At 44.0% G+C, this 16,684-nt stretch overlaps 1 protein-coding gene and 1 non-coding gene across 2 annotated transcripts; both read right to left on the bottom strand.

Moving 5' to 3' along the window:
* Positions 1–2,656: 2,656 nt before the first annotated feature.
* On the bottom strand, positions 2,657–2,730 carry TRNAK-CUU (transfer RNA lysine (anticodon CUU)). Its single transcript has one exon. It is a non-coding gene; the product is annotated as a tRNA-Lys (tRNA).
* A 7,826-nt stretch (positions 2,731–10,556) lies between these two features.
* LOC136524243 (cytokinin dehydrogenase 10-like) lies at positions 10,557–12,373 on the bottom strand. The gene is made up of 2 exons (XM_066517687.1): positions 11,689–12,373; positions 10,557–11,557 (listed from the first exon to the last, which is right to left on the bottom strand). The coding sequence occupies exons 1-2, from the start codon at positions 12,371–12,373 to the stop codon at positions 10,557–10,559; spliced, it is 1,686 nt and encodes a 561-aa protein (XP_066373784.1).
* Between the last annotated feature and the right edge of the window lie 4,311 nt (positions 12,374–16,684).

The raw sequence follows: 16,684 nt of genomic DNA, 5'->3' as shown, positions 1-16,684 counted from the left end.
CACTTGGATCGAAGGACCAAGAGATCATATTGTCACCAGGGAACACAACATACCTAGAAGTAGACTTGCATGTATTTGGGCATTGAAAGGATCTATAGATGACTAGAGGGGGGGGGGTGTTGAATAGCCTAACTAAAATTTCTATCAAAGCACAACACTAGGCAACCTTGTTAGACACAAAAAGCCCTAATAAACACTATTATAGCAAAGTCTTGCAAGTATGTAGGGTCAGCACAACTACACAATTCTAGTATATATTAAGGAAAACAACTCAGCTATGTCACTAGAATTGATAAACTAATAACTCAGTAAGCACCTTAGGATGACAAGTCCTACTGTCTCTACTCTAGGAATTATAAGAACACAAGTAATTTAAGAGTAGAGTGGACAATTGATACCACAAGATGAAGACACAAGATATATCCCCGTGGTTCGGTAACTTGCCAGTCACCTACATCCACCTTGAGGCAATGTTTTCCTAAACGGTAAACGGTCTTTACACGGTCGCCCTTCGTTAAGCGTTTAGGCTATTTACACGGTATTTAAACGAAGTTAAACGGTCTAAACGGTTTTGTACTTTAAAAAAATACATATAATTATATATGTGCATGTAAAAAATCAAGTATTCTAGCATTTATACATATTTATCTGAGTAAAAATCAATTATTTTGGTATGTATATATATTTATGCATGTGAAAAGAACCAAATATAGATATTTATGCATGTAACATATCAATTGTACACATTTATAAATATAATAAACTTAAGTATACAAATTTATCCATACAAAACTGAACTAGATTTACCTCGTGTTCGCCTAAACAGCCGTTTAAACAGATGTTTAGCCCGTTTAATGTTGTTTATCTCCGTTCCGTTTAGACCATTTTCCCATTTTTTTACCGTTTAAACGGTCAACCGTTTAATTTCCGTTTAACCCCTAAACAAAACAGTTTACCACCATTTACCGTTTACTGTCCGTTTAATCGGCCGTTTAGGCGAACACTGTCTTGAGGCAAGCTCAAGGATGGCCACTCCCATATCAAGCTCAACAACCCCACAAGATTGGATCCAACGTGAGTGCTTGATCTCGAGTCAACTTGATCACCAGATGCCTCTCCATGCCTTGATTCCACTATAGTGGTTCCTCACCCCTCCAGCGGGGAATGAACCCAATAACCCCTCACAATCACCTCCTTAGCACCTCACAATCTCCAATTGAGTGCTTCATGGAGTATCTGTTGCTCTAAGCCATCTAGGTGACGGCAACCACCAAGAGTAACAAGAAAACTTGTAGCCAATGCAATCTCCTAGTGTCACAAGATGCTATCTCTAAAAGAAAATGCACTAGATCACTCCAACGAATGTAATCTCAAGCAAGAAAATGTGATTGGAGGTATTTCTTCATCTCTATTGTGTGTGTATGTCAGTAAGGAGGTCCAAGAGTTCTAACTTGCTCGGTCGTACACTCTATTTATAGCCCCTCTCAAGAGCCATTATCAACTTGGTGGGCTGAAAACGACACCATCGGAAAGCTTCGGTGGGTCACTGGAGAGCTCCCAATGGTCATTGACACATGTTAGAAACTAGCAGTTATGGTGACCTAAGCTCCAGCGCTCCATCTCTGGTAGTTCACATCTATTGCTTGTGTGTGTAGTTGCTTGAGTAGCTCACTAGTTTAGTAGTAGCTCACTAGAGTAGCTTAGTTGTTGTAGTTAAGTAGGTAGTGCTAGTTGCTTAGCGTGTTCGCTCTCTAGTGTAGTTAGTTAGCTAGTAGCTCTTATGTGGTGAAGTGCTCAAGTGTAGAAATCAATTACTACTACACTTGTGATGGGGCTTGCTTAGGTGAAATTAGAGCTAGTGCAAACAGTTGCTATTAGGGCTTGTTATTTTACTAACAACCTTACAATAGTGTTTGTGAGTTTGTAGAGAAATTTTTTATAGGCTATTCACCCTTCTAGCCACCTGGATCTTTTCATATGTATAGCAGAGTTTTCATGTTTCGAGTGTCCGAGAGAGAGGGGATTACAATCGAGCAGGGGAGAGAGATGTGTGGTTACAAGGAGTTACAAGAGATGAATTATGAATTTTCAATAACTTAAACTTAGGTAAGTGCTTTACCAACATATGTAGTGCAGTAAAAAAATGGAATTTAACCCCTTCATGCTTACTATAACTAGTTATTTCGGTTTTCTACTGGCTGCTTTAACTATAACCCCAGCTCTATTTATTGGCTTGAACAAGATACGTCTTATTTGAAATGAATTGAATGAATAGAAGAATCTTTCTTTTGGATTCCTGGTACTCTAGACTCTTTTCCACACTAATGACCAATTCTTTTCTTGGTCATTGAGATTCGTGGGTAGTTTAGACTATTATTTAGAGATAGATCGTACCTCTTTTTTTATCCCCTCGAACAAATCGAAATGATTGAAGTTTTTCTATTTGGAATCGTCTTAGGCCTAATTCCTATTACTTTAGCGGGATTATTCGTGACTGCGTATTTGCAATACAGGCGTGGGGATCAGTTGGATCTTTGATTGAGTAATATTTCTTTTTTGATTGACCTCCTCTCTGGTCTGGAGGAGGTCAAATTGGAGTTGCAATTCTACTTTGTTTTTTTAAGTTATTTTAGTTTCGACATAAGATATATGGAATCACGCTCTGTAGGATTTGAACCTACCGCATTGGGTTTAAGAGACCCGCGTTCTACCAAACTGAACTAAGAGCATTTTCAAAACAAAAAAAAATCTTTTTTTTTGTTCCTAACGTGTCTCACGTCCGTATAGTGTCCACAAATTCAATTTATACCCACTACTGCCCACAAAGAAGAGAGAATTAATAGGTAGGGATGATAGGATTTGAACTTGTGACATTTTGTATCCAAAACACATGCGCTTCCAAGCTGCGCTACATCCCTTTTCCAAATTGTTGTACAATGCCATTGTACACAAATCCTTTCTTGTTTTCCACATCACAATTTTCTTGTGTTTCTTTATCCATATAGAACATTTTTGTCATTTCCTATTTTTGGTCTCATATAATCAAGGAAGGGTATAAACTAAAATCCAGTCAAATTTCACCTATAAAAGAAAGACTACTATTCCTTAGTAATGTATAGGAAGAAGGGGTCATCTTTTTTAGGGATAGGAAAATCTCGTCTATACGGTTCATTCTCTCTCTCTCTCTCTCTTATATATATATATATATATATATATATTGATTTTGTTTTTTAGTTAGGAATTCCTCCATCTAATGGGGTCCTGCCTCTCTTATAAGCCTGGGGGTAGGGGGTACACAATGGTTCTTGGAGAAGTAGGGGCCCAGCAATGAAGACCGTGACACAAGATCCCTAAGATGCACTGCGGATCCTGAATCTAGCCATCTTGATCTTTGAGTAAGCTCATCGTTGGTGCCATTGTTGATGGTTCGTATGTCTATAGGAGAAATTTCGCAAGTGCACAGAACTATCATGTAGCATTTCGCTTGGTAACAACCAAGTGTCGAATTTATATTTTCTCAAAGGAAGGCAGGAGGCTGTGTTAACATAGGTGATTAGGAATGCTAAGGGAAAAGGGTGTCCTTAGCCTAGGTGGGTGAATGGAACGGTGGGTTGTGTAGATGGATGGGTGGAATGGATGGTGGAGTGAATGATAAACAAGCAAGCAAGCTAACTAGAGGTAAAATAGCTAAGTGGGAGAGCGAGCAACTATCTTAAGTAGCAAAGCTAACCTTTGCTTAGAAAGAGGGACTTTAGTAATTCGGGGCACAACCCGCCTAACAATCAGGAGGGTTAACTAGACAAGGTCTGCCACGAGCCCTACGATTTAATAACTAGACCTATCATGGTGGAATACAGAGGATGGACAGGGCTGTCACCACCTGCCACCTACCACGGCCTAGACGTATCCACAGGTAATCTATAGCCTAAGCACCACGCTTAATCTATAAACTTACTACTTTGTTCTGAGTTCCGATAAATAGATCAAAGTACCCTAACCAGACGGTGGAACTGGTACTAACGATAACTAAACAAAAACTACCTATGATACTAATGCCAAGAATCAAGCACCTAAGCTCACTAATGATGAACAATAATGAACAAGTACTTGAACAAAGCAAAGTAATAATACTTAATAAAGTACTAGAAATAAAGGATTGAATAAAGTAAATGCTAAATAAAAGAATTACAAAGGAGCTATACTAGACCCAAAAGACTCTTCTGGACTCCGAAGAAGCTCCGCTCTAACTCTACTTCCACTACTAAGCTACTATTCTAGAGCTACTCTAAGCTAGAGAGCCTGAAGAAGCTTGGAATGCTTGAGAATGTATGGGGGCACTTCTTCACCGGGCTCCACACCTCCTTTTATAGCTTGTAGAAGGTGAGGGGGTACTTGTAGGCAGCCAAGTGAGGTGGTGAAGCTTCCTTGGGCGTCGGGCGATGCCTAGGGGTGTCGGGCGACCCTTGGATGCACCGCCTTTGCATCCAATGGGCGATGGATGGATCCCAAAGGCGGTTGCATGGCAGGTAGGTCTGTTACTTCGGTCAGAAAGGCAGTTTGTAGGTCAGTTTGGCCCCTCCAAGTGGATGACAGTGGGCCCATGGATCCAAGGGAGCTAAGCCTCCACCTTTGGATCAAACCGACGTTGGATCAACGCTGGAGAGGCCTTCTGGACTCCATCCCACGGATCAATGACGTGGCAGGGGCCAGGGTGGCATCGAGCGACGCCACATGGCGTCGACGGAAGTGACCATGTGGGCCCAAGCCCCCCTGGCACGTCCATTTGCCTCCTATGCACTTATTTTGTACAATTTTTGCAAAAATTCCTGCATACAAATAAATCTCCAAGTACAAGTGGAATTAAGTGAAATATAAAGCAAATTTAACACATGTGATGATGATTTACCTCACTTTACTTTGCTTTTGGGTGAAATGTTGATGATCAAAATGGGTGTTAGTGACCATCAACAGCTATCCCGCGCCGCACGAGCGACGCGTGCTCTGTTCCCTGTCATGGCTAGTTTGCCGTATTATTTGCCATAACATCTTTCAATGCTCATTGTTGCGACAGTCCAACAAGGGCACAAGACCTCGCGCTGGGTGATCGGCGGGCCCTCTGTCAGCCCTTCGTGTGGTGCGGGAGTCGTCTGGTGATCGATTGCTTGGTGAGGGGTTGTTGTCTTCTCGTCTTTGTTCGACCGATGGACGCTTGGGTGAGGCGGCTTAGTAATGGAGGTGCGAAAGTTCGGTCTGCCCCTTGGTGCTGCTCGGGGTTTGGTCGGTCATTCCAGTAACCAGCGGGGGCATGGGGGCACATGAGGGGGTTGCAACCCCCGGCCCCTAGTTGATTATTAGGAGAATCAGTTAGGGGGTTTAATTTGTAATCCCAGTGCTCAGTGATGCGTTTGGGTAACCCAGATTTTAGATACTCAGCTAAAGTTGGCAGAAGTGCAGAAGCAGCTAAGGGTGGCCTGAGAGGAAAATGATAACTTGAAGCAGCTTGTTGGATTCTCTATCTCGGATGCCCTTGCAACCGTACCGCCTTTGAACCTTAGGGATTGATGCCCCTGGTATAATAAAAACAAATGCTAGTACAGTAGTGATGTTGAGTCGAGTCAATTCCGTACATCCTAATGGTTGAGCTTGTGAACTTTAATGTTTGGTTAATTTGTCGTTATGCTTATGCTTGAGTTAGGATTTTTTAACGAGTGCAAAGATCTTGTGGGCATGTCTACAGCCAGGCAGGCAGACCATACCCATGCGCCTGGCAGCGGCAGTGATAATATGCCATTACCAGATTTAAAACAACCTAGTGATAGTGTATCACTATCAGGTTCAAAACATCCCACACCAATTTAGCCGACAGTGTTAGATCGATCCTGATGTTTTTGTTAGACTGATTCTAATTTTTTTTATCAACTCAACAAGAGGCACATAATGGTGAAATTTATTCTGCATTTTGACAACTTTGACAAACGCGACCTAGCCAGTATTAAAACCCGGCCCAGCCTGTTTTCACAACAAATTTAGGAACGCTTCTCTTGGACAATTTTGGTTATCAACTTAGCTAATCGTGCAACTTTTAAGCCTTCTAATCCGCTGCCCATGATGCTGCATGTCCATGGTTGGAATACAAGACAAGAAACGATGTATGCTTCAGCATATGGTGCGATTTGCTAGGTTCAAAAACAGGTCCCAGAGTATGCACGAGTCATGCTGACATTTGTCTACGCTGGCATGTACATGCATCTTGCTGCCGCTCCGACCAATTTGCTCCACTCGTTTGCCACCGGGATGAGATGAGAAGAAGATCGATCACGGACATCCAGACGATTAAATTAAACCGGCGCTGGAAAGTCGAAATAAATGCACAGCAACCTCGCGAGAAATATCTGGCGGAATGACTGAACACGATCGCCTGACAGGACAGGACGCACATCCTCTGTGAAACCTAGAGGCCTCTCAAGAGCCAACAAGCCTAGCCAGCTAGCTGAAGGGTTCTTCTAAGAGACACCGAAAAGGCGGGCGATGTCCTCTTGCGACGGCCGGCTTGTGGATGGCCACGCCGGCGGCCGCTCGCGGCTCATCCCGATGCCTCCAGACCCCGGACGCGCACGGCTCCGGGCGCCGCGCGCCTGGCTATTGGCCGTGCACAGACGTACTCGATCGTAGGAGCTCGCGCCGGCCTGTTTTATTTCGCCGTGGGTTTTTATGTGGACATGGCTGCCGCGATCTTGCGATTCCTCCGCGGCGCCGGCAGCTAGCTACAGAGGCGACATGGCGGACGCCGCACCGCACGTTTGTGTGCCGCACGCGCGGGCGAGAGGTGGACTGGCTTATTGGTCGCCGTCGCCGTCGCCGCCTCCTCGGCACGTCGCCGTCGCGGTGTGATTGTTGGCCGCTGATGAGATGGTCTCGTCGAGCAATAGAACCAGGCGAGCAGGTGAACTTATCGTCAATTCGTTGCCTTGGATCCGCAGTACAGCGGCCTTATCCGCTGCACAGAATTCTTATCTGCGCTTTCTTGCATGATTTGCATTTCGCCGTGGATCACACAAGAGTCACTCACTCCACTCCACTGCACTCCACGGTCATGATTATTCATGACGCGTGCCCTCGTCACAAGGATGAAATACATCCTAGTCCTAGTTAGGCGTGGAAAAGCCATGACAGGGTAAGAGAATACAGGCACTACCGGAATCCTTAAATTTGCCGAGAGTTTTCTTGTTTGCTGAGTGTATTTTCTCGGGCACTTGACGAACAGATTCTTTGCCGAGTATAAAAAAAAAATACTCCCGTGCGCTCCCCAGTGCGCACCACGTCGGGGCGGCTCCCTCGTGTAGGCCAGGGCGCACGGCGGCGGCGCATCTCCCAGGCGAGGGCGGAGCTCGCACGGCCATGGGCGGCTCTCGCGAGCGGGCCGGCGCGGCTCATGCGAGGGACAGAGCTCGCGCGACGGCGGAGCGGCTCCCGCGCGCTCCCCAGTGCGCACCGCGTTGGGGCGGCTCCCGCGTGTAGGCCACGACGGGGCTCCGGCGGGCGCAGCTCCGGCGGTTGCGGCCCCCGCGGGCGAGGCTCCGGCGCCCTCATGACGGCCGGTGGTGGTTTTTTTTATTTTTTTTGGCCGGTGGTGCCTTTTTTTTATTTTTCAGAAAAAATGTTTGCCGAAGCAAACCATTTACCGAGTGCGCGATAAAAAACACTCGGCAAATAGCTGTTTGCCGACACACAGATGTCGTGTGTTGTATGCCGAGTGTTACACTCGGCAAATCATTTGCCGAGTGTTTTTGGGACTTTACCGAGTGTCCCTGGCACTCGGCAAAACTACTGTATCCCGTAGTGAGGACTCCCTTCCTAAAAAAAAGTAGTGCACTTTTAGATCGTCAAATTATTTCAAATTTAATTTAATTTATAGAAAATAATACCAATAGTGATGGTTTAAAATAAATATAATGAACACATATTCGATGGTGGATATAATGATACTTATTTATTGATATCATAAATGTTAGTACATCTCATAAAATTTGGTTAAACTAAAGATAATATGATTTTGTATTGTATTGAAACGGGCACTCCTTTTAGGACGAAGGGATGACCGCGAGGGGAAGGAAGTTGGGGACGGTGCATGGGATCTGGAGGAAGGAGGAAGAAACCAGTATGTCCCTCTCAACGCGGTAAAAAGTGGTTTCTACGGTGTTGATAAATGCGAATACATTATTTCCTCATAAGAAACGATTTCTTCTTTTTTTCCCTCTCGCCTTGCCACATCAAGAAAATGATTAGGTGGCATTCCAATTAATGCCCATAGAAACTATGGTGTTTTCTACATTGTGAGTGCCCTTATGAAGAGATATTGAGAAGTAATGGCATATGAAGACATCGAAGACTCAAGTGGTTGAAATAGTTATATCCTTTTGATCTTGAGTATAGGTGTTAGGTACTATCAAGGAGATACAACACGAATACTTAGACAAAGTTTCAAGTGCTTAAACTAAGCGAACCCAAGTGCTAACATAAGAGAAACACATCGTACAACACCTGCAATTGTTGATCTTGGGGCTTGTTTTCTCGATTGGGCGGTAGCCCTCTGAACAAGTTTTCTATAAAGTCCAATATCATCGAAATAGGAATTCAGAGCTAAAACTTATGACATTGTTCATGAGGTGGTCTGTGCTATTCAAGATAACTTCGAAAGTTTCATGGATTTTCACTTAGCTTTAGAGGCACGAGAGTTCCACGCGCAGGTGCAGAAGTTCCGCACTCTGTAGACCCAATGGCTAGTTTGGGGCTCTAGCAACTAGTTTTTTGGTAGGTATATATACCCATCCCGCCGCCTTGTGGCAGGCTGCTGACCTTCAGACATGCATTCCCAACCTTGTGAGAGCTCTCCCCAACTCTCTTTGTGAGTGAGTAATTAGTGTGAGACTAAGTGTTGGTTGAGAGATTTAGAGTTAGAGAGCAATTGAGAGCAAGCCAAATCATGAGCACTTATCGGGCTCTGTCCAATTCGCGAAGCTTTTGTTACTCTTGGAAGGAAAGTCTTCTAGACGGCTAGGCGTCGCCCAGCAAGCTCCCGAACTTATGGTGAGCCACGGGAAAGTTTGTGAGAGCTCCAATCTTTTCCCCGCAAAGGAAAGATCATCTAGTAGAGACGAGGATATGGTTGAGACAGACCCAGCATGAGCACGAGCTTTATGAGTTGCTCATCGCCATCATCACATGGATGAAACACATCCCACCCCTACCTAGTATAGATGTGGAAATGCCATGACAGGGTAAGAGAATACTACTCCCTTGGTCCAAAAAAGAGAGTGCAATATCAAAGTCAAAGTATTTTAAATTCAACTAAATTTATAGATATAGTATAAATGATTGTGATTCTAAATATGTATATTACGAAAATATATTCCATGATAAATATAATACTACTTATTTAATATCATCAATATTTGTAGAATACAGAAGATGTGTTTACAAGCTTTAAGAGACAATCACATATGTGCCCTTCTTCATGGAGATTATTGGTCTCATGGGCTGGAGTATTTGGATGTCCAGAAATGACTTAATCTTTGGAGGTTTACAACCTTCTCTACAACGGTGTAGATGCATATTCAAACAAGAGTTTGCCCAGGTCATTCATCGGGCAAAAGCAAAATACTTTCCCCTTATTAGTCGATGGCTAGAAGCCCTGCTGTAATTTTCTTATTTTTCTTTGCTACCTTTTTTGTTTCCTAAAACTCTTTTGGATCTCGTTCTTTTCTTTATATAAATATATAACCAGTAGGGGTAAGGGCAACCTCTCCTGATTCCCTCAAAAAATATTAGTACATATTTTATAAAAACTTAATTAAACTAAGGTTGATTTGATTTAACATTGAAGCTAAAATAAATGACATTTCTTTTGCGATGGAGTATAAATTTTCTCTTAGCTCCTAGAAAGCCTTGGGGGGTATTTTTGGGGTTTCACAAAATGTAACCTCAGCGACAACTTAAAATCTCATGTGTTATGTGAATCACATAATTTTTGAAGCACATGCAAATAATTTAAGAATGTACAATTCGACATTGTACATGTGTTATTTGAAGCATATTTATTTGAAGCACAAAATGACATTTATTTGAAGCACAATTCAACAATTCAACAACTTCGTTGCTTACATGTTCCACGGAGAGATACATGTACATAAACCCATCCTAAAAGTAAACGAACAAGCAACTAAAGAATAAACCATATTACAAATCAGACTAGCTAGGACGCATCTCCGGATCAGCATCTCACCACAAACTTCCTATGGCTCCTAATAGAAAAAAGAGTCAACCAAACTAATAACAAATTCATCACGTCGCCTTTCCATGGATATGGTATCAACCAGATCCAAATTTCTGATTCTCTAAACACACACACACACCTGCTGACCACTAACACTGTCGTATACGTGCAAGCACCTCCGACCGGCCGACCCGTCGCCTCCTGCTTGCTCTTGCTCCACACAACATGCATGCATGCAGGCCAAGCTAGAAACGGGAAAGGCAACGACGTCCTCTACAGAGAATCAGAGCCGGCTTGGTCGGCCGGCACCGGCGGCGGAGAAGATCCCCTGCCCCGGCGACAGAATCGCGAGCGGGTCGTACTTGCGCTTCAGCGCGGCGAACCTGCTCCATTTCTCGCCGAAATGCCGCCTCCAGCCGTCCCGCGACGCGTGGCTCGGCAGGTACTGCTTGCACCCTATGCCCTCCCGGTGGCAGAACTCCAGGATGGCGGCGTTCTCCCTCTCCAGCTGCTCCAGGTCGCCGGCGGCCACCGCGGACCGCAGCAGCCCGACGGCGTAGAACACGTCCTCGTCCGGCGTGGCCGTCGTCATCCTGTCGTCCCACCTGTCCTTGTTCATGGGGTACATGAGAACGAGACCCACGGGCTTGGTGTCCTTGAGGATGCTCTTGAACACGCCGGCGTCGAAGTCCACGATGCGCGACCTCGGGACGAAGAGGTTCAGCCATGGGTGCGGCACGTCCCAGACGCCGGCCGACCGCAGCTTCTGCTCGTCCCGGCCGACTCGGTCGAGAAAATCCACGTAGGACACGTCTCTGACGAACGCATGCCCCGGGACGAAGCTCAGCTCTTCCAGTAGTGTCTCAAGTTTTACAGAGGATGAGGAGGCAGTATCGTCATGATAGTACATTGCACCCTCGATGTAGTAGATTGCTGCAGACCCGGTCCCTATGGCGAGGTTGGCAAGCTGGTCGAGTTCTGAGGGTGCGAAGAAGGAAGACGACCTCCGGCCCTCGGTGAGGGTCCGGTTCAGCTGGACTTGGCCCTCAATGCAGTCGAAACCACCAGATCCGCCAGCAGACCGTTTCGAGATGAGCAGTTCCTGGTCACTGGTGAACGATTGTACATCTGAGTAGGCGAGTCGGACCCAAAGAACCCGTTTCGGAGCGCGTTCAAGCGCGATCCGGGCCCGGGTTATGACCCCAAATTGACCCAGCCCACCCAGTGCTGCAAAGAACAGGTCCGAGTTCTTGTCCGGCGAACAGCTGATCATTTCGCCCGTGCCTGCAACCAGCTTGTTCGTTAGTTAATTGTCATATAAATGAATCAACAAGAAAACACAGACCCATCAAACATTGTGCACTGGTTAGCTCTGAGATTTATGTATATATACATGGCCAGCAAGAGACGTGTACCTGTTACCACGTCAAGCTCGTGCACGTTGGAGATCTGCGGCCCGTGCCGGAACGCCTGGCCGCCGATGCCGCCGTTGGAAAGTGTGCCGCCGACAGTGATGTGGAGGTAGTCGGTCCAGACGCGGGGCGCGAGGCCGTGCTCGAGCGTAGTGTGGAGGACGTCGATCCACAGCTGCTCGCCGCCGACGTCTACCCACAGCTCGTGGGCAGACACATTCATGCGGCAGCAGCGACCAACAACACGGTGGTGATCGTTGAGCGAGCGCATGTCAACGACAACCCCGCCTGGGGCGAGGGCTTGCCCTCGAGCAGAGTGCCCTTGCCCGCGTGGTGCCACTGTGAAGGGCTTTGGCTGGGAGAGTGAGAGCCGGATTAGGGCGGCAATGTCGTTGGGTGAGGTCGGATGGAGTACCCCGTTTGGGATAGCTTCCACAATGTGGCCAAAGTCCATCGATGCCTTGATGGTTGAGTTGCGGTCCGTGCGGATTTTTGACACAATGTCTACGGCAAAGATATCATCATCATCTGGGAAGGCACCGGCTGTGGCAAGCGTATGTAAATGGCTGGTGGTGGAGAGGAAAACGCTGGTGGTGACAATGAGAAATGAAGCTAGATAAGCCCTTGCAGACATGTTGTTGCAAAGAGTTGGAACGGAAGCTGGGTGGCTGGAGTTTGCTAATTGCATTAGAGATCCTTGTGTGTGTGTCCTAATGTCATGGAGCCCTACACATTTATAGTTGAAGAGTTAGAGTGTTCTAGTTCAGTTAATTAGTTCTCGCTTTGAAAATGCAGAGGGTTGACATCCTCCAAAACAAAAATGCTAAAACTAAAACTTGGTCAATGCCCCTTAGTTTTGACTTTTCAGGAGACCTCGATGGTGATTGGGTCAATACAAAATCATGATACATTCTTGACTTCTGCGGGCCTTCAACTAATTAATAAGAGGGCACCAAGGTCCAAATGTATTTTATGAAGCATGAGGTACATATAGGAAATGGATGTTTGGATGTTGGAAGCAAACTTTCATGGGATATCATTAAGCGTGGCTTCAAACCAAATGTCCTAGTCAACTTGTTTGAAAAGTATGAACAATAAAAATTATTTTCTTCAGAAGTTTCAAGCTTCCAAAATGTAAATCACTTGTAACTACTAACTAGTCCATCAACCAGTGGTCAGTGCTTGCTCTGTACGGGATGGTAATTTAAGATAGATAAGTGTTAGAAATTCATGGATAAACTTATTTTAGGGACCATAGCTAATCAAAATAAATTATTCCTCTCTAGTTGTTCATATTCTAACACAATAATCATATACCTACAAACAACCTTATTTTTTGCCCATTTGCAATAAAATTTAGTTACCAATTACTAGATCTATATATTTCTCTATCCATATTCATAGTTTCCCTTTGCACCTTGCCTCCATTTGCATTTGACATGTGTTTAGTTAAAATCTTAGCTTGAGCATGTATATCTTGTGGGTTTGCTTTCCTGTATTAACAATAGTAGTGCATAATTTAGAGAGGTATGTATATAGGTACTTTAGAATTTATTTTATAATACAACTATAGATAATTTAGATGCAAATTTAGAAAATCAATTTAGATTATTTTTCATTATGTTACAGATGGGTTGCTTTATGTTGTTTTTAATAATGAAAGGTATGACTAATTAGATGCAAATTAGGGTTACTTTGGAATATTTCCAAAATAGCATAGGTGGGTAATTTAAATGAACATTTTTTTTGGAACAGGGAGGGGTTTGGGATGCCCTTTAGATTTGTTTTTTTTATAATGACATAGGCGGATAAATTTAAACAAGTTAACAATATTTCTTTTTTATTATATTTTCAATGGCATATGTTGGGATCAACATAGAGGTTTAAGGGTTAATTTAGAATAAATTTTCATAATGACATAGGCAGATAACTTTTGGTAGAACTTAATAGACCTAATGGATGTCGCTATTGATAATGATTAAAGTCTACCGGACCATTTTAATCTTTTTTTATTCAATATTTTAATAATAAACGCTTCTTTTTTTTTTTTTTTGCGGATTTGATCCTTTTGGTCACCAAATAACGTTATCGCGATAAATGCATTGGCGCGGCAATATATGCCACGTTAGACGGCGTTTCCGACGTGAAATCCGATGTCATGCCATTCTCGCTGGCGTGACAGTTATGTTCTGTCGCGCCACCGGGAGTGGCATGACAAGACAAAACCTTTAAAAAACCATAACTCTTTGATATGACATCGGATAAAGATGAAATTTATATAAAAATTATAGATCTCGATGAGACCTACAACTTTTTAGTTTTGAGTTTTTTCATTTAAGGACATTGAGATTCAAAAAAATAATATAAAATTTTAGGAGTATAATAATCGCTTGTCGTATTAGAAAAATAATATATTTTTTATATGTTGTCAAATGAAGATACTTTTTATATGAAAGATGTAGCTCTCAATGAGATCTACAACTTTATAGTTTTGAGTTTTTACAGTTAAAATCGTTAAGATGCATGAAAAAATAATATAAAATTTCAGCAGCATAATAATCGCGTAGTAGCGTTTGTCGTGTTAGAAAAATTATTATGCTACTGAAATTTTATATTATCTTTTTGAGCATCTTAACGACTTCAAATGTGAAAACTCAAAACTATAAAGTTTGAGATCTCACCGAGAGCTATAACTTTCATATAAAAAGTATCTTCATTTGACAAAATACAAAAAAGATATTATTTTTCTAATGGGACAAGCATTTGTACACGATTATTATTCTCCTGAAATTTTATATTACTTTTTTGAGCATCTTAACGTTCTCAAATGAAAAAAACTCAAAACTATAAAGTTGTAGACCTCATCTAGAGCTACAATTTTCATATAGAATTCATCTTGATTCAACGTCGTATCAAAGAGTTATGATTTTTCAAAGGTTTGGTCTTATCACACCACTGCCGGTGGCGCGGCAAATCATGCCAACGGGAGTGGCGTAACAGCGTTAAAAGGTCCTAATGGCTAGAGGGGGTGAATAGCCTATTAAAAATTTCTACAACAACACTTAGCAAACTGGTTAGACAATTATAAGGCGAAGCAAGTGTTGCGCTAGCCTACTAAAAATACAAGCCACCTACCACAATTCTAGTTTCTATAGATTCTAACCACACAATGACTATGACACTACACTAAGTTAGTGTGCTCTCAAAGGCTAACTAAAGAGCCACACTAACCAAACTAACAAGCTCTCATAACAAACTACACTAAAGAGCCTGATAACTAGTTTGCGGTAATGTAAAGAGAGAGAGCAAGATAGTTATACCGCCGTGTCGAGGAATAAACCAATCAATCACAAGAATGAAATCAATGAAGACCAATCACCTCGAAATTAAATGATGACACAATGATTTTTTTACCGAGGTTCACTTGCTTGCCGGCAAGCTAGTCCTCGTTGTAGCGATTCACTCACTTGGAGGTTCACGCGCTAATTGGCATCACACGCTAAACCCTCAATAGGGTGCCGCACAACCAACACAAGATGAGGATCACACAAGCCACGAGCAATTCACTAGAGTACATTTTGGCTCTCCACTGGGGAAAGATCAAGAACCTCTCACAATCACCATGATCGGAGCCAGAGACAATCACCAACCTCCGCTCGACGATCCTCGCTGCTCTAAGCTGTCTAGGTGGCGGCAACCACCAAGAGTAACAAGGGAATCCCACAGCGAAACACGAACACCAAGTGCCTCTAGATGCAAACACTCAAACAATGCACTTGAATTCTCTCCCAATCTCACAAAGATGATGAATCAATGATGAAGATGAGTGGGAGGGCTTTGGCTAAGCTCACAATGTTGCTATGTCAATACAAATGGCCAAGAGGGTGAGCTTGAGCCGGCTATGAGGCTTAATAGAAGCTCCCACGAAATAGAGCCGTTGTACCTCATCACTGGGCATAACACGGGGTGACCGGATGCTGAGGTGGTCACACGATGCGTGCCACGTGTCTCCTCTCTTTAAATGTTGATCGTCCGATCTCAACGGTTAAGTGATGACCGGACGCGCTGCTGCGAAGTGACCGGACACTGGACCTCAGCGTCCGGTCGTTTCCAGTAAGCATCCAGAAATGATTTTTTCATGACCGGACGCTCGACCGGACACACCCAGCGCCCGGTCACTCTACGTCATCATACGTCAGACTGACCAGACTCAGGCCCTGAGCGTCCGGTCAGTTTTCACGCCAGCGTTCGGTCATGAGACCGAAACTGTGCACCCTCAGCTGCCACTGACCAGACGCGATGGTCCTTCAGAGACCAGCATCCAGTCACTTACAGTGACCACGTTCACCTGAGTTTAGGGAGCCGGTGGCACCGTAGGACACTTTGCCTTGAGCCTTTTGTTTTTCTCTTTCTTCTTCTCAAGTCCAAGCACTTGATCATCACCATGGTGTAACAACCCAAAAATCCATACACCAAAAATACCAACTACAATTTTTTTCTTAAAACTCCCATGTGTTGGTGAGTGTCATGTATAGAAACCCAACCTAAGAGATGCATTAGGTCTAACCCTAACCCAAGTCAACACATAAGCATGGCATAACTCTTGGCATAAACATGTGATTAAGTTCCCTAAATAAATGAACCTTGCCGGCATATTTATACCACTTGTGAGTTGAATTCTTCTTTTTGCCTTATGTTATGCTAATTAAAAATCACCAAACAACTATTAAGCTTGCTAATTAATCCTTTGATGAGCAAATGCCTTAAGCAAACAAACAAAGAACAAAGGAAAAGGAAAAAGAGAGGTGAAGAGAGAGGACCTCGCAGCCAGTAGCTCAGCCCAGCCTACCTCGACCGGCCCAGTTAGCCCAGCCAAGCCTCGCCTGCCCTTTCACGCGTGCAGCCACTAACAAACCGGACCCACCCATCAGCCGTCATGCACCGCACGCCGCCGCATCAGGACAAGCTGACAAACCGGACCCCACGCGTCAGCCACCCA

Source organism: Miscanthus floridulus, chromosome 18 (assembly GCF_019320115.1).
Source record: "Miscanthus floridulus cultivar M001 chromosome 18, ASM1932011v1, whole genome shotgun sequence".
Lineage (NCBI taxonomy): Eukaryota > Viridiplantae > Streptophyta > Magnoliopsida > Poales > Poaceae > Miscanthus > Miscanthus floridulus.
The sequence above is the reverse complement of the archived record's forward strand: the minus strand, read 5'-3'. Positions and strand labels throughout refer to the sequence as shown.

Coding starts and splice junctions, on each gene's coding strand:
- LOC136524243 (XM_066517687.1), bottom strand. CDS start 12,373: ATGCAATTAGCAAACTCCAGCCACCCAGCTTCCGTTCCAACTCTTTGC. Junction 11,558..11,688: donor CGAGCTTGACGTGGTAACAG/GTACACGTCTCT, acceptor AGCTGGTTGCAG/GCACGGGCGAAATGATCAGC.